This window comes from Aphelocoma coerulescens, chromosome 1 (assembly GCF_041296385.1).
Source record: "Aphelocoma coerulescens isolate FSJ_1873_10779 chromosome 1, UR_Acoe_1.0, whole genome shotgun sequence".
In the NCBI taxonomy this organism is placed as follows: domain Eukaryota; kingdom Metazoa; phylum Chordata; class Aves; order Passeriformes; family Corvidae; genus Aphelocoma; species Aphelocoma coerulescens.
Genome location: NC_091013.1, coordinates 97,773,791 through 97,793,966, shown reverse-complemented (window position 1 = coordinate 97,793,966; position 20,176 = coordinate 97,773,791). Strand labels below are relative to the sequence as shown.

Here is a 20,176-nt window from a genome sequence, read left to right as displayed (position 1 = left end):
CTTTGGATGGCTACAAATGAGGTCACAGGGGGTCTCAGGTTGTTTTGGAAATCAGCCTCTGCCACTCTTAGTCCCTGTGGCTGATAGGAGTGTTTTTGTCAGGAGCTGACCATTGATTGTGAGCACAAGGGTTGTTAGAAGCTCCTGTGTGGGAAATGGTGAGTTGGATGAAAGAAAGGACTAAAGAGGCAGATGCATTTCTCAAACAATTGGGTCAGATACTGTTCAGTTTGGGAAGCTGTACTAGCAGGAGGAGAAAAAATGTATTGGGTGAGGGCATTGTACCATTGCTTTTCCCATTCCTCAGTCACATCCAACAGACTTCACTAGAGTTCTGGGGGACAGAATCTTTTAAGACATGCATGGAATCCTTTAAAAAGTTAGTGAGAATCTCCTTAGCTGTGCAGGAAAGCACCTTGGTGCAGTACTTCCCTGGTACAGCCCATCAAAGCTATTTGCATCTCAGTGCCATGCTTCCAGCTTCAGAGTCAGCAGAGAATTTTGTGTCCCTCCTGGCTTTCCAACACAGCCACCGCTCCATGCCAGAGCTGTGCTTCCCATCTCTGCTGTCCTTCGCTTTCCTTCATGTTCCCTCAGTGCTGTGGTTCTGACTGTGCTCTATGCCCTTTGTCTCCTTTGGCAATCTGGCTTCTTTTTCTCAACATCTTCCCTCAGCACCTCAAGGGATTTCCCGAAGCACATAGTACTGTGAAAAGGCATGTGCCTGCCCTGTTCCCCTTGGACTACAGTAAGCCTCTCCATTGCCTTTCTTTTTCTTGAACAAGTCTCTGTCTCTATCTCTTTACTTTCCACAGCACAACTGGGTGGACAGCTTGAATCCAAAACAAGCTTCCCTGCCCAGCGTGGTGGGGAAGAACCTCTCCTTCCCCATTGTCACTACATCCCTCCTGAGGTAACTCACAAATTGCTCTGAGTCTTTAAATGGGCTGTTATTTCTTCCTTCCATCAGCACTCTCTCACTCTTGACTCATGGTGCAGGTTCAGCTTCAATGGATTTATTGGCATGACAAGGTACACAGGTGATGCCAAAGTTGACAACTTAATTCATCAAGCGCTACTGGCTTTCTCTCATCTGCACTCTGCTGTCACTCCTTTCCTCGTTCCCCCTCCTCAGCTCTCCTTTCTGTCTGTCTGTCTGTGTCCCCCATTCTCCCTCCTTCCCCCTCTAATCGCCTCCCCAGGTGATAGTTAGCTATCTCACACTCAAGACAGTCTGTCTCTCTTGACGAACGGAGACGTCAATCAGAGGGCTCACCACAGAGAGAAAGGAATTGGTCTTTACAGCATGTTGGCTGTTTTCTTGCCTTTGCAGCTTGTATGGAGGCAAGGGCTGAGGGCTGCAGTACTCAAACTGACTTAGAGAAGCCACATTTGCTTTAAGGTTGGTTTGGGATGCCAGAAGAGTGAGGTGTTGTGCTAGGGGATCAGAGGAAAGGAGGAAAGCCCATCAACCTCAAATGTGTATAGGCAGGTAGAAATATCATTTAAGAAGAAATCCAACATCTTGAAAAAATCCCCCCAGAGGATAAAGTCTCTTTTAAACAGAGTAGCAAATGATCTTTCCTTTTCACCCCCCCAGTGCCATAATCCTTTGTTGGCATGGCAATTGCCAAAGTGTATAAAGGAAGAGACAGATCCCTCAGGTATCTGTCAGCACTAGATACAATCTACCCAGGACAGTGTGTGTGTGGCATTTAATCCTCCATATATCAAGCATATGCCCAGGATACAGTGTCACACTGTATTTGCGCTGCATCCCTTGTGCCTATTTGTCATTAATGTCTGCACCCAATCCAGTGGCAGGATGATCCATAGTGTGATGCCATCTCAGCTATATCTCTGCTTTTCTTCAGGCTTTGGCAGAGTTTTCAGAATTGCATTCTGATGCAAAGTTTCTTTGTATTTTTTATCACTCTTTGTACTTCGGGGAAATAATTTTTGCAGACTCCAGTATATCATGACCATCAGAAAGGAAAGCATATGAGTGTATCCTTATCATTCATCAGTGTCCCCAACTATATTGATTACATTTCTATTCCTGTTCAGATTGCACAACATTTTGTGGGTCCAGCTTTTTGCCTCGGGTTTATGAACCACAGGGAGATTATCTCCTTCCCTGCATTTCCTTTCATGTAAAAGAGTATACATTCTATAATTTGTACCAGGAGTGAAGGATCAAGACTTTTTCCTCTGCCTGGGATTTGCCCTCTTTGTTCTGCCAAGGAACTTTGCAGCATATTAATTCTTCATAAAGAACAGTCTGCGGCTTTCCAGACACTCTTCCCTTACTCCTCCTACTCACCTGTTGAAGCTGTTGATGGTAAGGCATCGTACCTCTTGTGACTCCATTCGGGTACCAGTCCCTGGGCATGCCATGTACCTTGCACACAGTAGTTACCTAAGAGTGAGAATGAGAACTGAGCCTTAGAAAGGCAGAGCACAAGTGTGTAGAACAATATTGAATGTGGAGTACCAGACCAATGGAATGATTCCTTCAGTTTTTTAGTAGCATTGCTTACCCTGATAACTGTGCTTTTACAGAGGCTCAGTTGTGGATGTGCTGTTACAGCAGAGAGACATGGCTTGTGTTTTTCATGGGACTTAGGTTTTGATTCCCTACTGCAGTGGAAGTATTTGCAGTTTTTTGTTAGTGTTCTTTGTTGAAAATCAGAGGAGATATTCCTGCTCTGCAGCCAGTAGCACTGGATTTCTGGGGTTGTGAGTATTTACTTGCAGAACCTTAGATGAAACTTGTCTGTAAAACTGTTTTCCCACTCAATACAAAGGTGCTGGCAACCCTTCTGGATGTAACCTCATCCTTCTGAAGGGACAATGTAGTCTAGGATGATACTTGAGCAGGAAAGTTAGACCAGATGACCCATTGTGATCCCTTCCAACCTTGTCCATTCTGCGATTCCCTCAGTTTATAACAGAGACCAGCAAAAAATTCATTAACTTTGAAGAGGGCAGCCTTGCACCCTGCTGGGGGAAGAAGATAGTGTTTTTATGTGTCCTAGTAAAGCTGCAGGCTACAAGGAATAAGCTTCATGCCTGGCAGTCTGGGAGAAATTCTCCTTTAATTGAAATGGCAACAATTCAGTGTATTGTGTTTACAGAGCAAAGCTCTTGGAATTCATCCTTTTCCCTCCTTTGAGGCTGTCTGCATGTATACAGCACATCTTTACCACACAGCAAAGCTTGGAAAGGGGAACAGTAGGAAAATTCCAAGACATCAAGGTGCTCTTGCACGTGGATGAACCAAAACAGAGCACTTTTTTTTCGGCAGGGAACCTCCAACAGCAGAACCTCTCCTTCTCAGGAAACCTTGGCTCTTGGTTGGTTTGTGGGAAAGAGATCACCACAATCACATCTCAGCTCTAGCCAGATGCTTACTTTGTTCAAAGATGCCTTTACTTCAGGAGCACTGTATTTGTTTTTTCCTCTTTTCTGCTGGATCAGACTTGTGTGGATGAGCATTTCAGGAGAGATTCTTTGCCTTGGACTCTTTGGCTTTCCCTTCTCAGATGGCTGATGATAACACCCTGGCCTTTAGAAATGAGGTTGCTGCAGTTATCACCAAGCTCAACAATGGCTAATAAGTGAAGGTCTCACAGCTGGCATTTCATAACTGTGTATGGCAGGAAAGGCCAACATCTCTGGATCCAGAAATAGTGACAATGCAATCCAGCAATGTGCTCTTGTAGCCCAGAAAGCCAGTTGTTTCGTGGGCTGCATCCAAAGCAGTGTGGCCAGCAGGGCCAGAGAGGGGGTTCTGCCCCTCTACTTTGCTCTGTGAGACCCTCACCTGCAGTGCTACATCCAACTCTGGGGTCCCCAGCACTAGAAGGGCATGGACCTGTTGGAGTGAGTCCAGAGGAGGTCCACCGAGGTGATTAGAGGGGTGGAGCATCTCTTCTACAAGGAAAGGCTGAGAGAATTGGGATTGTTCAGCCTGGAGAACAGAAGGCTTCGAGGTGATCTAATTTCCAGTGCCTTCCAGTACCTGAAGGAATCTTACAAGAAAGATAGAGGAGAATATTTACAGGAGCATGTAGTGACAGGTCAAGGGGGAATGGCTTCAAACTCAAAGAGGGCAGGTTTAGATTAGGTGTTAGGAAGAAATTCTTCACTATGAGAGTGGTGAGGCACTGGAACAGTCTGCCCAGAGATGTGGCTACCACGTCCCTGGAAGTGTTCAAGGCCAGGTTAGATGAAGCTCTGAGCAACCTGATCTAGTGAAAGATGTCCCTGGCCACAGCAGGGGAGTTGGAACTAGATGATATTTAATGTCCCTTCCAACCCAAGACATTCTGTGATTCTGAGTAAAGGCCCCAGTATGGGATTGTTATCTTTGTTCTTTATACTTTTGACTGAAAGCAAACCCAGCATTTCCAAAGTGCTGCTGTAGCTTTCTGCTCCCCTAGAAGCCTGAAAGCCATCTTGAAAGGTGGTTACAGCAAGCTGTCCTGCTCCATTTTGCTCTCTTCGATGTGTAAGGAAGGAAAGCCTGCTAATAAAAGATATTCTACATGTACCACGTGCATTTGGTTTGAGTGAGAGGATTGTTACTGAGGAGCTGCCTCTGTTGAAACTGAGCCAGATCCCTGGGTATGTGGTGTGCACCAGACACTTTGGAGAGTCCTATTCATCTCCCTCTGGCTTATCGAAGAGGATGTGGGATAAACCATGGGCAATCAAAGGAACCTGAGAACAGCCTTTGGAGAGTGATGCCTTTTTCACTCAGCCTGTGTGTGGATGTTCATCAGTGGTCCACAATGGTTGTTCTGCTGGCCATACTCTGTCCCTAATGAGCTGAATATAAGCAACAGCATAAGATCTGAAAAATAAAAAATTTGGCTCTGTTTCTCCAGCATGTAAAGCTATCATGGACAACCTCATCTTCATCTAGAGTAGGGTGTTAGCAGAAATTAACTTCCTCCCCACTTGCCTGATCAGGACCTTCTCTGAACCTGTAATTCCTGCCCTGGAATGACATAGGCTTTTCTCTGTTATTTTTTTTTCTCCTCATGCCTGGCCTGTGCTCCCTAGTCTACTTCCCAAAGATGGAGTTAAGAGGCAGGAGCCAAGGGCTGCTGGGACTCCATTAAAAACCCATAATCTTGCTTTTTTGTCTCAACTGGTTAATAAAGCATCCCTGTTCTGGCTGCAGCATTTCCTTGAAGCCATCACCCATTCTCGTTGTATAAGGACTTGTCCAAAGGTCATTAACATCAAAGGAGAAGCTCCCTTGGCTCTGAGTCAAACCCTAGAAAGGCTGCATATTAGGACTCAGCTGCATGCCACATACATCCAACATGCTAAATGTTTCTGTGGAAAAGTTCTTCTTCAGAAAATTCTCAGAAATGTCTTTGGAGGACCTGGACACTAAGGACAACTTTCTCACACAGTTTCTCTTCCAGGATGGCTGATTATGGCTGCAAAAAGAAAGACTTGTTTCCGTCTTGTTTCCGTCTCATAAATAAATACCAGATTTAAAAAGAACAGTCAGAGGGAATATATAAACACACTTGAAACAAAGACCAAAAGCTGTGTACATCTGCAGTCCTTAAAATGTTTGGGATTAGGTGGCATTCCAAGAGTTAATCCCCGGGGATTAGCATGGCAAGCACTTCTGTTGTTATTTACACATGTCCTGTGAGGAAGGCTGTGTTGTCACAGCAGGCTCCTCTAGGAGGGTTAGCCATAAAGCTCTTGAAGTCAGTTTCACAAGCAGAAAGAACTGTAGCAACACAAACAGCAAATGCACAGAGCAGTTCTTTAAAGACAGGAACTGCAGATGAGTGGCATAAATTTAGTATGTTAATCGAAAAGAAAGGGAAGGGTTGTAGCAAAGAACTTCATATCCAGAGGTGCAAATCTGGTGATAAGCGGATATCGGGCATATGCCTGGCTTGTGTTTTGTGCTTTCATTTACATGCTGAGCACATAACTGAGAACCTGCTCTACTGGGCTGCATCAGGACCCAAAAATGCGGGTTCTGTAAATCTGTGCTTGGTGAGGGCACACCAAAAAGCCAGGTGTGGGTGAAATACAATCAGCACTAGGTAAAAGCTGGAGCTCAGGCTCAGAGCTGGAGCTGCTTTAGAGTACAAGGCTGGCACCCAGGTTTGAAGTGGAGGTGCTAGGCTGTGAACAGGAGTGAGGCTTCTTTTAACCCTGTCACCTCAGTGCACTGAAAAACAAGGCTAGCTTGAGATTTAAGCTATTCTTTTCTGTGTTTCTTTCAGTGAGGTAGCTGAATAATTTCTCTCCTGAAAATTTCATGGAGACAAATTCATAAAAAATAAAATCAGCAGGAATGAGTATAAGCAATTGAGCCCAGTTCTATGATGGCTTTTCCAACAGCTCAGGAATGGGACAGTGCAACACGTTCGCACTCTGTGCTGCTCTCTGCGAAGAAAGAATGTACTGGAAGCACTTCCCATGCAATGTTATGCGGAAAAATAGTCCAGACACTTAACTATATATTGGATGAGGCAGAGCATTCCTTTAGACAAAATATTTTGGCTTGTAAACTCTTACTCTCCAGTGTGGTGAGCTCTGACACGCTACCCAGCTCATGGGTAGCTTTGCACATGGCTTTGATTTACAGGATCCTGTCTGCTTCTCTGCTCCCAGCCAGTGCCATGTACACAGCCCCCATCTGGATTTGAAATAATTTCCTGCCTGGTGTCTCAGCGGGTGAGGCTCAGCAGCATGATGGGGGAAGCTCACCGAGATGGCAAGGCCCAAGCTCGCAGCTCCTGTGCCTCCTTCTGCCTGGCCTCTCTTGGCATCAGCAGTGATCCTTGATGGAGATCAGCCCCAGCAGTGCGGAGTGCTGGGGGAGCACACTGTGGGTTGGGAACTGCAGATCTTTTAAAGTGGTTTCCATGCTCTGGTTGTCATAGACTCTTCCCTAAAGGCTACATGATGAGGCACTCCCTTTCAGACAACAGAAGGAGGGAATTTTTACACCTTGTAAAAACACTGTAGTGTATTTTGAGAGGTTTTTTGGTTCCCAGGGGATTAAAAAACAAAACCAAGCCTTCAGGATTTGTCTCTACTTCACAGCAGCTTTAATGCTGAGCGAGGCATTGGCAGAGTGAAACAAGCCTAGCAGAGTGGAAGGTCAGAAGGCTCTTTCAGAGTCCACTCGCTTTAATGAAGTTCAACAACTTCCCTCTCTCCTCTCTCGCTCTGCTGACAGCTTTGTCTCCCTCTGGCTGAGGCTGCAGCGTGAATCCGACCGTAAAAAAACACATCTTGGGTCTGATGTCACATTTCTTCTGTAAAATGCTTCAGAAACATTACCATGCCGTGTCCCAAAGGGTGTCTGGATTTTACCTTCCAGCCTCAGCTTGCTCCCTTTGCAGACTTTAGCATCAACAAGCTGTTTCTTGTTACTGCTGTAAAGAGCTGTGATTAGCCTGCTGCACACATAAGAGGGAAATTAAACCATTTAGTTGTGTTTAGCAGCTCAGCCCCTTCTTCAGGTACTCTCTTCACCACTAAACACTTTAACTAAACAATGACTAATGAGGCCAATTTGCTGTCAGTTAATTGCCCCAGGAAAGGACCCCTAATTGTCGTGAGCAAGGTGGCTGTTCTAAAGCATTGAAGGACCATATGATGGTCAGCATCCCCCCTACCTCTGCCTTGGGGCTTATTAGCGTTTGTTGTAAAGTGCTGTTAATTGGGATCTGGGGAAAAGGAAATAAGAACTCTCAAGGCTAATTGATAGGCACCTGGGGAGGGTTTTAGTGGCTGCAAAGTTCCTTTGACTTTGGAGAGAAGTCCTGATGTTTTCTTGCTTCTGCCCTGAGAGCTGGTGACTCCTGTATATTAGTGGGTGGGGCTCTTAATTTTATCCAACAGATGGGGGTCCTACTTGCCAATAGAGAGGAAGGAAATAGGCTGGAGGAAGCAACTAATGAGGATATATGGAAGGGATTGTGACTTTTTCCATTTGTATCCAAGGTGCCCTTTTTCGGACAAGCAGTTAGACCACTTAAATGGAGCTTAGGGGCTTTCTTAGGCAGTTTCAATACTGTTTGCATCTGTGTCTTGGAGATATTAAATAGCTTTTGCTGTATTATAGGTCTGTAGACTGGGAATAAGCTGTATTTTTTTTAATGTATTTTGTGACTTATTGACTGTACTGTTGCGCAGTCTTATAATTTGAGATTGGGGAGTAGCTGCCCTACAGTGGAAAGCTCCATCTAAGGGTCTTAGATGCAGGGCACTGTTTATCCAAAGGGAATGGTCCAGCCATCTGAGTGAATTTCATGTGAGTGCATTTACAGGGCTCAGAGCTGTTTTCCAGCTAGGTGTCCACTGTCCCTCTGTTTGCATTTTTTATTCTGTCATACCTGAGTTGAGTTCCTAGTTCTGTGCTTCCTGCCCTTTTCTCATAAACCCATCCTCCTGCTGCATTGAGATGTCATGTGAAGCGTCATGAAAGCAGAGTGCCCTCAGTGCAGGAGCAAGAAACTGCTGCCCCCAGCCTTTAGGCACCCCTTGTACCACTCCTGCTAGGCACCATTCCTGCCACTTTGTGCCTGTGCTGTGACTAGGTGCTCTGATCAAAAGGCAGGGATCTGAACGGCTTGGGAGCTGTGGCATGGGTCAGGTTCTCCATAAATTCCATTAGGAAAGATCTCTAGAAGCATTGCATTAGCAAGGGTGGCCTTGATGTTTTCTTGTTCCATCCCCCATTGCACTCCTGGAAAGGTACTCAGGAGCTGGCCTCCCGCTTGTGAACTCGTGTCTCTTAGCCTTTGGGCTCATTCATTTACTGGGACATTAGGGGTGTAGCACTTCTCCTTGTCTCCTTCCGTAGCCTTGAATTAGAACACTGATCCAGCCCACCCACACCATTCCGGGTAATATCTCAGGAGGAGTTTTGAGCTCTGAAGGGCTTTGGTCATAAAAAGCAAGGATAACAACAGCAGATGTTTGCGTGTTTGCTTGTTTGTGGTTTCCTTGCTGCGTCCCGTATGCAGCCCCTGGTCTGTAATAACTGCTATAGCAAGTGTTTTTGTGGAAACAAATCACCTGCTTTCATCTGGAGAGCAACAGTGATTGTGCTAGGGGAGCATGATCTATTTTTCATGTCTCAGTCTTTCTTATTATTTAAATTAATGTGAGTTGCAGTTGTCATGAAGTGAAGGATTGACGGCAATTAACTAGAACAGGCTTGGTGCAAGCTGTTTCTGCACAAGCTTATTCTACCTAGCTCTGTCACTGTGTCTTGCCTGGGACTTGAAATCTCCCACACCAGCTCTGACCTTGTGCCCCTCCTGCCCTGCAGCCCTCCCAGTCCAGGGCACCCTACAAGTATCTCTGCCCTTGCCTCATTCCTGCCTTGCAGCTTCCCTTCCCTTCCAATGCAAGCTTCTGTCACGGAGAATGGCCACTGGTTACTTTGGGGTTTGTTGTTTACTGTCAGTGACGTGGAAGATGAGATGCTGGGCTGGCATCAGCCTTGTCCTGTATATGTGAAACGTAGAAGAAATGAATACGTGAGTTCCAAGTCATTGTTTTCAGTGTTCATTTCCATCTCTCCAGAATCAGTCCCTGCTGTGGGTGGGGCGTCCTCCCTCTCTGGGGATGGAGCAGTGGGGTACTACAGTGTGCAACCAGGGGGATGCTAAGCACAGTGTAATGGATATCCCATGTGATTTACACTGAAAGGGTGGAAAAAATCTGTTAGTCTTATGTTTTTCAGCAGTACCAGAGACCCTGACAGGGCTTTCCCATGGTCCTTGGAGCCAGAGGGGTCCAGCAGCAGCCTGGTTTCCCCTGAAGGAAAAAGTTGTAGTCAGAATATGAAAATGCCTGGAAGCTCTGTTTAGCTGTAGGACTTGCCCTGCTGTGGGGCTGCAGCCTGTGGGCTTGCCTCTGCTAATGGTTCAGAGAGGCCAAACACAAAAGAGTTTTCCACTTGAGGGTCAACAGGAGATGGCTGGGCAAATAGAGGTTGTGACACCCAGAAGATTCTGGTCCCAGGAGGTTTTATTCTCAGCAATCCTTCTTCCAGAAGTCTGGGACATGTGAAAACATAATACAACCTACACATGGGGAAAAATAATAAGGTCAAAGCTTCTCATTTTAAGGCTGTCCTAAAAAGGTGTGTGCAAAGTAATGACAAGTGCCAAGGAGGCAATGCTAACTGTTGCTGGTGCTGACAGTTGTGGCATTTTAACATGTTGGCTTGATGCCCTGAAAATTAAAAGTCTCTGACTTTTTATCTGAGTGAAATTATTGTCCACTGGCTTTGGATTCTAAGCAGATGAAGCCAAGCCACGTTTTAAATTTAGAGGGAAATGATTTCCTGCCCTATTCCCCCTCGTCTTAGCCTTTCCTTGCCTCCTGACCAGGGTGGCAGCTGAAAGAAGCCAGCCATTATATTCCTAACAGGATTTCAGCCTTGGATGTCCTTTCCACCCTCATCTGAAAAAGCGGCAAGCCAGATATGACCATCTGGACACATGCTCTTCCTCTTGGGCATTCGGTAGGCATGGTCAGATCTGCTTGTACTGGCTGAGTTTACTTGATCCTCTGTGAAGTAAAATGTCTTGACAGCTTTGGAAAGTGGCAGTTTATACATGTCCCAACTGGAGCTCTGCTGCTGCCTTGTAGTGGCTTTTGTTGCTCTCTCCTCAGCCATTTTGGCTGGCATTGCACCATTCTACTAGGACTTCACAGGGGCCCACAGCTCCACCTGCTAGTCCTGCTTGAGCTTAGTTCTTGGTTTGCTGCACAGCATTTTTTCCTCATGAAAATGTTAACCCCTTGAGGTTATGGTAATATTCCCAGAATGTGGTGTAGCTACTGGTTTTATTCCTGGGCTCTGCATACCCAGATTTGCCAGTGCACCATGGAGAAGCTGTGCTGAGCGTGCTCCAAAGTCACTGTCCTTGCACCCCCTGACAGAACACCGGGGCAGAAAGAGCAGCCTCTGATGTTCATTCCCAGACTAAGCCCCTCTGTCGTCTTCTGTGCATGTTGGTCTTCTCTCAGGTGTGAGGTGGCCCTCTGAATTGCTTTGTTCTCAGTAAGTAAGAGTAGCAGTTTCTATTTCTGCACTGGAACTTTCAGGGCTCTACCAGCCTGCAGGTCTGCTGGCTGGAACAATGCGCAGGTCTGTTCTGAGCCATGGGGACAGGGTGTTCCACTCATCCACTGGGAAAGAAAGGAGGTGAGTTTTCCATATCTCCCTCTCTGAGGAACCTATTCCTGTCTTGGACTTTCTGAAAGTAAAAGCTTTTACCACGTTTTGAGTCAGAATCTTCCCTGCATCGCAGCTCATGTTTGCTGCTTTTCACTGTTCACTGTGCACCTCTGTGCATCTCTGAGAAAAGCCTGCCTCTGTCTTTTCCACACATTCCCACTCACTTTTTGTAGAGAGCAATAAGATCTCCCTCAGCCTTCTCTTCTTCAGACTGAACAGACCCATTTCTCTTAGGTTTTCCTGGTAAGTCATGTGCTACAGTCCTCTGACCATCCTGGGAGCCTTCCAGTGGACTTGCTCCAGTGTGTCAATGGCCTTCTTGTACTGGGGAGCCCAAGACTGATCTAGTGCCTGAGATTCTGCCTAATAAGCACCATGTAAAGGGTTTCAGATGCACCCCTACACTTATGGGGTTACTCTCTTGCTAATACAACCCAGGGTGCTTGGTCTTTGCTGCAAGGGCATACTGCTAACTCATGCTGAACCTAAAGGACCCCCACATGTCCTGGACTGCTTAAGCCTAGCACTTTCTCCCTTCCAAAAAATGTCGAGTTTGTTGGTCCCTAATGAGGAACTGTGATTGTGAGGCTTCTTCTACCTGTCTGAAGCAGTCTTTGTCTATTGTCTCTTCTTAATCAAATGGTTGCTAACAAACACCAAGGAACAAGGGTGACACTGTGATATCCTCTGATCCTTACGTCTGAGCTCTCAGCTAGTTCACCATCCAGAGCTGGGTACATGCCAGCCACTCCTCTGCATTTCTTTTCCTCTCCTTTCCAGCCTGTCTTTCTTAGAAAGCCTGTATCTGAGCTACAGGCCAGTCCTAAGAGCTGTCTCACTCCAGCTCTTCCAGCCCAATGGGTTTATAACACTGTGAATCTGTGTGAACATCTGATTCCTCCTGTTTTTTCACCATGATACCTGCACTGGTGCACAGGCGTGTGGGATGGCCCCCCAGCTGTCCTGCTTTCACAAGGCATGCAAAAGCCTTCCCTATTGTGTTGTCTCCCTGCTTCCTCACTGCCCTCTGCATTGTCACTTCTCCACAGATCATGGCAATCCTTCCCCAATGTGCCTGGCTTAAATCCTTCCTTGCCTGGGTGAGTGAGCCTGTAGGAAAATAGATGTCTGCCTCACTTTGCTCAACAGGTCCTCTTCCTTCAAGGGGTCCCATGGTCATCGATGCTCAAGTGTTGTCCATGAGCTTGGGGCCTACACAGAGGGGCTAATGAGCTGTGGGGTGTCAAGAATATTCCTGTGAATCCAGCAACACAGCTGGAAGTAGTGAGTTGCTCTCTTCAGGCTTCATTTCCTTTTCCCCACCTAGCTTATAGGCAGCTTTGCCTCAAAAGGACCATCAGCCACTCATGCCAGGGAGGGGGAAGGGGAAGCTGCTGTCTGTTTACTCTGTGGTAAGCAAAGCAGAAAATGATGTTGTTTCATTCCTCGCTACACACAAATTTGGAAGCCGAAAATATATGAACGAAAAAAAAAATTAGAGGATTCCTTTTTAATCAAACTCCCTCACCACCTGACAAGGGGTGTGAAGCATGGAAGCAAGACATGGATGTGAGAGAGGAAAGACTGCAACAGCTGGCACACTCCACACCTGGAGGTTTCTGTTCAGGTCCCAGTTCATGGTCACTCTGGTCCCATGACACAAACTCAGCTTGGAAGGTTTTTAAGGATCTTGAATGCCTAAGTCACAGCATCTTAAAGACTCTACTGTGCCTTTGGTGCTGTGCTATGTGGGGTGCAGTCATCCAGGAGCTGCCTACTGCAGGTCACACATGGGGGATCCTTCTTGGCTGAAAGATGTCACAGAAACCAATAACTAATACACCCTCTGAGTTGGTGCCTGGAAGCCTGGCATCCTGCAGGAGGATGTAGAACTCCATCTTTGGAGTGTAAATATTAGCTGGGATGATACTTGGGGCCTGCTGACCCCTTCCATGCAGACTTGGGGCACGCAGGCAAGTTCTTAGGGGTCATTTTATGAAGATCCCCAAACTTTTCCAAACACACAGCATTGCTGTTGCAACAAAGGCCGTTTCTACCTGGAAACCCTTGAAATACAAACTACACAAGAGTACATACTGCTCTGATGTAATTTCAGAAACCCAGGTAGTAGTGAGGAGGGTGCAGCCTGTGAGATGAGTTTGTGGCTGGCTCTGGTTAATAGGTAGGTAGATTAGTAAGCCAGGCAAGCTGCCCTCCATAATTCTGCTTCTAACAAGGTCAAACTTTCTTTTGTCTTCACAGTTCCACCAAAGATCTCCAATATCTCCTCGGACATCACCGTGAATGAGGGCAGCAATGTGACCCTGGTTTGCATGGCAAATGGGCGTCCTGAGCCTGTCATCACCTGGAGGCACCTCACTCCTACAGGTAAGAAATCCAATTGTATTCAATTTCTGGACCGTGCAGTAGTTTCCTTCTCTTCCAGCATCAAAGAAAATTTCAGTAGCAATATAGGCAGCTATAGAAAAATGGCAAGAATCTTAAATGTACTTCAAGCTTGTTTTGTGGTGTGAATTCCCAGGCACAATAACCAGGTTTTCCAAGTGAACAAATGAAATTACTTCAATAGATGCTCTACAGAATTGGACCTGTAATTCTATTTAGCTTAGGTCTTCATCTAGTTGTCCCAGTCTGTTCTGCTGGTAATGCACAGCACAGTGGTGGAGATAAAATGCTGCTGGTGCCAGACTGAAGGAAAAGGATTTCTGTTGAGACAGTACATAAAAGAGGTTCTTTCTGAAAACCATGGGATTTGCTTCCTACTGATTTGCCTTAAAAGGGAGAGGCAAACAGTGGCCCAGTTTATTTCATATTACTCCCCACTTTGGCAGACAGCCAGAAGTCTTGTGTCTGCTGAGATGAGTAAAGAAGGCATTTGATCTTCAAGGTGAGTGAAGAGCAGGATGGTGACAGAATAAAGGAGAACTCACCATCTTTGTTGTGCTATCTGACTGTGCCCTCCATGCTCGAGGACGTGGCTAGGTTGGAAGGAGAATATCCTTTCAGTAGCCAGACTCTGTGGGGTTAGCAGCTTGGGTTGCAAGGAAACCTTCAACCCATAAAGATTTAACAGTAGGATGAGAACAAGAGGTAGGTTTCTATCCCTTCATATCATGTCCTTGGAGGAGAGAAAAACTCTTTAGTTGATTTATCTTCCTATCAGATGCTCTTTAATCTAAAATGCATGGGTTAAGCATTGATTAGCCCCATATGAATGGTTTTCTGTGATAGCCCCATCTATATAAAGGGTTAAAGAGGATTTGAGGTAGGCAGAGAACAAACATTCTGCATGTGCTACACATAGTGCAACTTTCTACTGCAGTTCAGCAGCCAGAAAAGGGGAGAATGTTGCAGAAGGAAAGTCAGAGAGATAAAGATAGAATGACACATTGGAACAGAGCTTAATCTAAGGGCTACATCCAGAACCCCCTGGATTTGGAGCCTGTGGTAGAGGTTGGGGTTACTTAGATTTCCTCTCTCGCCTCTTCAGCCAAACCAAAGTTCTCCTGAGCTTTCATGTGTATGAAGGCTAGATATGCAGTTTGTATTTCTGGCCCATTTCTTGCAATGCCTGGAGAAGAAAGATGGGAAAGCCTGCCAGGAAGAGGTGGGAGCAGGGCTAATGCGGGGAACACTATTCCTCTGTGGTATCATCGTCACTACCTGACTTTTCTCTTCTGTTTTTTTCCGGAATTAAGCATGACTGTGCCATTTGCATTTATAGGAAAATAGAACCTATTTTCTTAATCTTTAATTATGTATATAGAACCTTCTAGCTGTGGTATTTCTGTTCTTAAAGTTTACTTCATATCAAATCTTCCATCTTACCGCTGCATCAGTCTTTCAGTTCTCTCTGGTAGCCCCCCGATTCTGTCATGTTCCCCCTGTTCCCTCCCTAGCCCTGGCCACTCCCTCAGTTTCTCCCTATTGGCTCCTGTACCCCAACCCCGCCCAGGGACCGCCCCTGGGCCCCTGACAAAAGCACCCCGCACGGAGACCACGAGGTCTCTCTACCTCTGAACGTCGTGGGGACGGGATGTGGTTAAAGCCATCTCAAACCCTCATGGTGGACCCTTCTCTACCTTCTTCATCACCACTGCGTTGTAACGCTGCTGGCTGCCGGAGCCAGATCGACTCCGGGATCGATCTGGCTCCCAAATGGACTCCGGGATGCGACTGATGGCACAGCCCTGGGTAACTCCCGCTGAGCTCACAGGGAGCTGCAGCCTGCGAGGCAGAGTCCAGCGGGTACAACAGTTCTCTAACTCCTTCTTGTATTCAAGTAAAAGATACTCCCTAGCTAATCTGTGATCACAGCCTAACACTGAGTTAAGGCCGTTAAATCTTCCTGAAATCTAAGCCCTGGTACACGTAAGAGGCATTCTTCAGAGCAGTAAGAAGATTCTTGTTCTGACTCATCACTTTGGCTGTTGGTGCTTTGTGGGGTATTTTTCAGTTGTACCACCTACTTCATCGTATCAGACACAGATTTATTTTCTCCTTTTTACAAAAGTCTCCACAGAACAAATCTTCACTCTGGCTATCCCCTCTGGTGAGCAACAGAACTGAAGAATCCCATCCCTACTTTGACTGCGGGGACAGTTTTCTTGGCTCTGTTGTTCAGTTTTCCAGCATGTCCCTTCACATTTTTTCTCCCATGCTGTGTGTCTCAGAGGTGTTGCCTTGTTAGCATCCCTCAGCACCATCTCACTGACTCCTTTCCAATCCCTCCTTAATCCTCCTCCCTGCAGTGAAGCCTGCCAAGCACCTCTTCCGTAACAAACTAGAGGTTATGATGAAGGGCAGGCAGTCCTCAGTCTGTCACCTCCATGTGTCACTGGTTGTGGTTCTCTCTTTTTCCCCATCTGAACCCATCTGCTGTCTTTTACAGATACAGAGGAACTGCTTTCAGGCAGACATCCGGTCTTTGAGCAGCATAAAGCCCAGTAAGACACTTGTCTCAAAATGGGAGACAGAAGGGCTTCTTTTAAATGTTTTCCTTGAGGTTGACAATTAATATAAATTCCAAATCTCTTCCAGAGCTGCTGCAGTTGGAAACATTTCTTATCTTGGAATTTCCCTTTTCCAGAACTGCAAAGCATTTTGGCTCCATTTATGCAAGTTTTGAAGACATCTGCTATGCATCAAAGAGCTATTTTAGATCATTGTAAAGGTTTCTGAAATATATCTCTCTCCTTCAGTTTTTTTCATGGTTAAACTTGTGACTGCAGAACTGGAAGAAAGAGTGTTACTGAGCTTGTGTAGGAGGTTTTGAATGGACAGGTAGTAAAATTAAACCGGTATTGGGGGGTGAGAGTGCCAAATTACTTTTTCTTTGTGCATTCTCCTCAAGGAGTTCATTAGCTACTTTGTTTGCTGTTTCTTTCATTCATTGACTTTGTCAATAGCGTTTGTTGGCTAATTACCCGAGTGAGGACCACAGAAATTATTTCTTTCTTCTTGGCTGGGAAGTGGAAGATACAAATGCAAAGGGAAGGCAGTGCTGGTACTTATGCAGAGAAGGTAGGGATGCATGTGATAGTTTGTTTGAATGCTGCAATCATAGCTTCCTTATCTGCCTATCTGGGAAGTTAAAAAAATTGATTTATAAACTGCTATGTTGCTTCCTGTTCTGGTTCTTCAGTGAGCAGTTGAACCAGGCATTTTTCTCACTTCAACTATAAGTCCTGATGCCCTGAAGCAGCTCACAGAGAATATACCTCTCCTAATCCTGTGAGATAGCTAAAGTGTGACTAAGGTTGATGACTGTAGCACTGACACCTGAGAGGGAGGCAGGTGAGGCGAAAAATACTTTAATAATTCAATGGCAAATGACAATATAGATCAGCTTTAATTTGATGAAAGCAGGAATGACATTCCTTGGAACGATGCAAGTCCTTACTCTCCTCTTGCATTCCTCTTCAGATGATTGACAGATTGTATTTTGGCAGAGCAGGTGGAGAGAGTCACCCAGACCCTTTTCTTTCTTACCTGACAGGCTATTTTTCTGTAGGACATTGGCAGCCAGGTCTAAGTAGTTGTAGATAATTTAACAGGCATTTTCTGGAAGCACAAACATCTTCATTAGCTCTTCTCCTCCAGCCAGCAGAGCCCTTTTCTGGGATCACTGACCTGCAGCTTCCAGCAGCAGGCTAGTACATCCCTCCCTGCACATAGGGTGATTCCATTTCTGTGATTCAGGACACAGCTGCGGGCTTGTTAAGCCTGCCATACCCTATGACTTTTGCCATCCTGGTTTGTGATGGTAAGACATAGCAAAGACTGTAAAACTGATGATCTGAAATGGATTTGTCAGGAAATTGTGATGTGTCAGTTAGAGTGGGTGTGAGTATTGATGATGTCCTATGCAGACTGCATGAATTAGCAGCTGTCAGCATTAAGAATACTTCAGTAGGGAACACTCTGTAGCCTCTCATCTCCTGAAAGGGAAGAAACCCAGACTCTGTACAAAAAGTGGGTGGCACCCTATTGTTTTATTCTCCTTAATGTCAGTTCATAAGCTGCCTGATCCATGGCCCACAAAGGTATAGATTATTTTTTTTGTCACTGAGTGCAATAACCCCAAATATGCTGTAGCTGCACCACATCCTGGATGAGGTCCCAGCACAGGACCATGTATCACTTATCACACTGATATGGTCTGTGAGGGCTACTACAGGCAGCCTCCCCATCTACAGGTAGTTATGTTAGGAAGAGCTCTGTTTTCCCTCTTCCTTGCACCAGGATAACAACTAACACAGCCAAGAAAAGAATCCAGTAAAATAGTTCAGAGATGGTAGCCAGTGCCTGCTTTCGAGCCCCTCTTAGTTTTACTTCATGTCTCTACTGACTTAGGATTTTTCAGGCTAATGTGTCTTCTCCCTACCTGTAAGATGGTGAGATCACAGTCCAGAGGCTTTATAATTTATCATTTCTCATCTCTATGTCTTACTCAGAGCCAAGCTAGATGCCTGGTTGACTGAAAAAGAGCTTTGTGGGGAGAAGAAAAATTAATGTACATTCATATTCTTACCAATAAACTCTCAAGGGAAGCCCTAAAGAGTGGCCTCCTGTGAATCGGGTTAGCAGCAATATGAACACAGACAGTTGTTGTGAGGTCTTTGGATTACCAGAGATCTCACTGCCAATCCTTTTGCTGTGCATGGGCAGACAAATGCAGAAGAAAAAGCTGTCTCCTGTCCTGAGAAGCTTGTAAAGAGCAGTACCATTCATGTTTCTGCTTCTTTGCCACAAAGCATCAGTGGCTGAAACCTTCCCAAGGACCTTGCTTGTGGGTGCTCTGGCAAATGCCTTTAGTACCCATGTTGGTGACATCCTGAGAGCTGGTGACAGGGAGACAAAGCTATTTTGATGAAAATTGAGGAATTGAGTCTTTTCCTGCTTATGCATAACCAGCTGAGGAACAAGCAATTCCCTTTTCCTGTGAAGCTAGAGTATGAAACCTGTATAAAGCCACTAGGTATCCCATTCTCGATCCAACTTCCTTGGCCTCAGCCCAGCAGGGCCACTTGATGGAGAAGAAAACACCCTGGATTCTTCTGAATGCCACCTGACAGTCTAAAGATACCCACTTTGGCTCAGAAAAGGAGCTTAGTTATTACAGTGGTAATCACAGCATAAGAAGAACCAGTCTAGAGCAAAGCAGATAAGTATTGATTGCAACACCCCAGTCCCGTGTCACAGCATAAAATGAAAGGAGATGAGAAGGCCTGTCAAATATGCCAGTCTGACTCTCCCTAGAGTGTGCTACAAATTCGCATTGAGTCTTAGGGAATTTACCGTAGCCTGGGAAGTTTAGGAGGGATGGAGAATACAGAAATGTGCCTGCATGCCCTGTGTAATTGAGATGGTATACATATAATATGTTTATAAACAGCTGTAGAACTCATTGCCATGGAAAGTTATTTAAAGACGAGAACTTGGCAAGACTCAGCCAGCTTGTGTATTCTTGAGGATAATGTGAACAAATCTGGATATTCTTGTTATTCACAATAAAAATATTGAAAAGGATGTTAAACTTCATGCTTTGGGGCTCACAGATCAGGATAAGACCTAAAGTGAAAGAGACAGATTATCTCACACCCCCGCTCACTTGTGTATTTTCCTTCAGTGCATGCCAGCCTCCTTGTAGGGCTGAGCACTGAAGGAAGCAGAGACAGAGAGCTTTCTGAAGGCATGAGCTAAGAAGGACATATTGGTCACAAGGGACAACTTTGATCATTATGTCCTGTGTTTGCTTGCTTCTCATTGCTGCCTAAGTCCAAAGCCTTGTTGCTTCACTTTGTGTAGCACAGGAAAACCCAGTTTATGCCCAAAAAAAGGATCAAACAGAAAACCCTCAGCTGGAGTCACCACAAGTCAGCCCTGCGGTCAATAGGTACTGATGAGTGGGAAGCAGGTCTTCGGTTATCTAAACCATTTGGATTTAGCCCACCTTTCTGCTGCTCTACTAAAACCTCAGTAAAACAGTTGTGGAGAGAAGCAGTCTTGTTTTGGGAGGCTTGGGGTGGGTTTTTGGTTCGGATTTGGTAGGGTTTTTTTTGGTATTACTGTGCCAGTTCTTATGTCACAACCTTCTCCCCATGAAACTCTCAGAAAACTTGAGGTTTACAAAGGTATTTGTTTAACTAAACAACTGAGGCAACTGATGATTTTTTAAAACAGGTCTCCTTGTCCTCTTTTTTTTTTCTTCTTTCATCTTCAAAATACTTTCTGGTAAAAATGGGATCTCATCCTCCACAGAGACCTTTCAATTTGCCTCTTATACACTCACAGTTTGTTTTTGCACACTTTCTGAGATGTCTTTTTCCTCTTGATCTAGTCTTCATCTTATCCAATATGTAGGAGAAAAAAAATAAAAAAGAAGGAAAAGGAAGA

At 45.5% G+C, this 20,176-nt stretch overlaps 1 protein-coding gene across 17 annotated transcripts in view; it reads left to right on the top strand.

Annotated features, from left to right (window-relative positions):
• Nucleotides 1–20,176, top strand: part of LSAMP (limbic system associated membrane protein) — a 731,774-nt gene that overhangs the window by 604,435 nt on the left and 107,163 nt on the right. For 14 of the 17 annotated variants that reach the window (XR_011151899.1, XM_069020423.1, XM_069020452.1 and 11 more), the window contains one exon: nucleotides 13,520–13,645. Coding sequence is in view for 16 of the 17 variants with exons in the window: in XM_069020423.1 (XP_068876524.1) it covers nucleotides 13,520–13,645 (126 nt within the window). In the remaining variant the exon portion in view is untranslated. Of the gene's footprint in view, nucleotides 1–13,519; nucleotides 13,646–16,318; nucleotides 18,214–18,234; nucleotides 19,284–19,588; nucleotides 19,709–20,176 lie in introns of those variants that run through there. The other 3 variants (XM_069020471.1, XM_069020501.1, XM_069020460.1) reach the window with 3 other exon arrangements.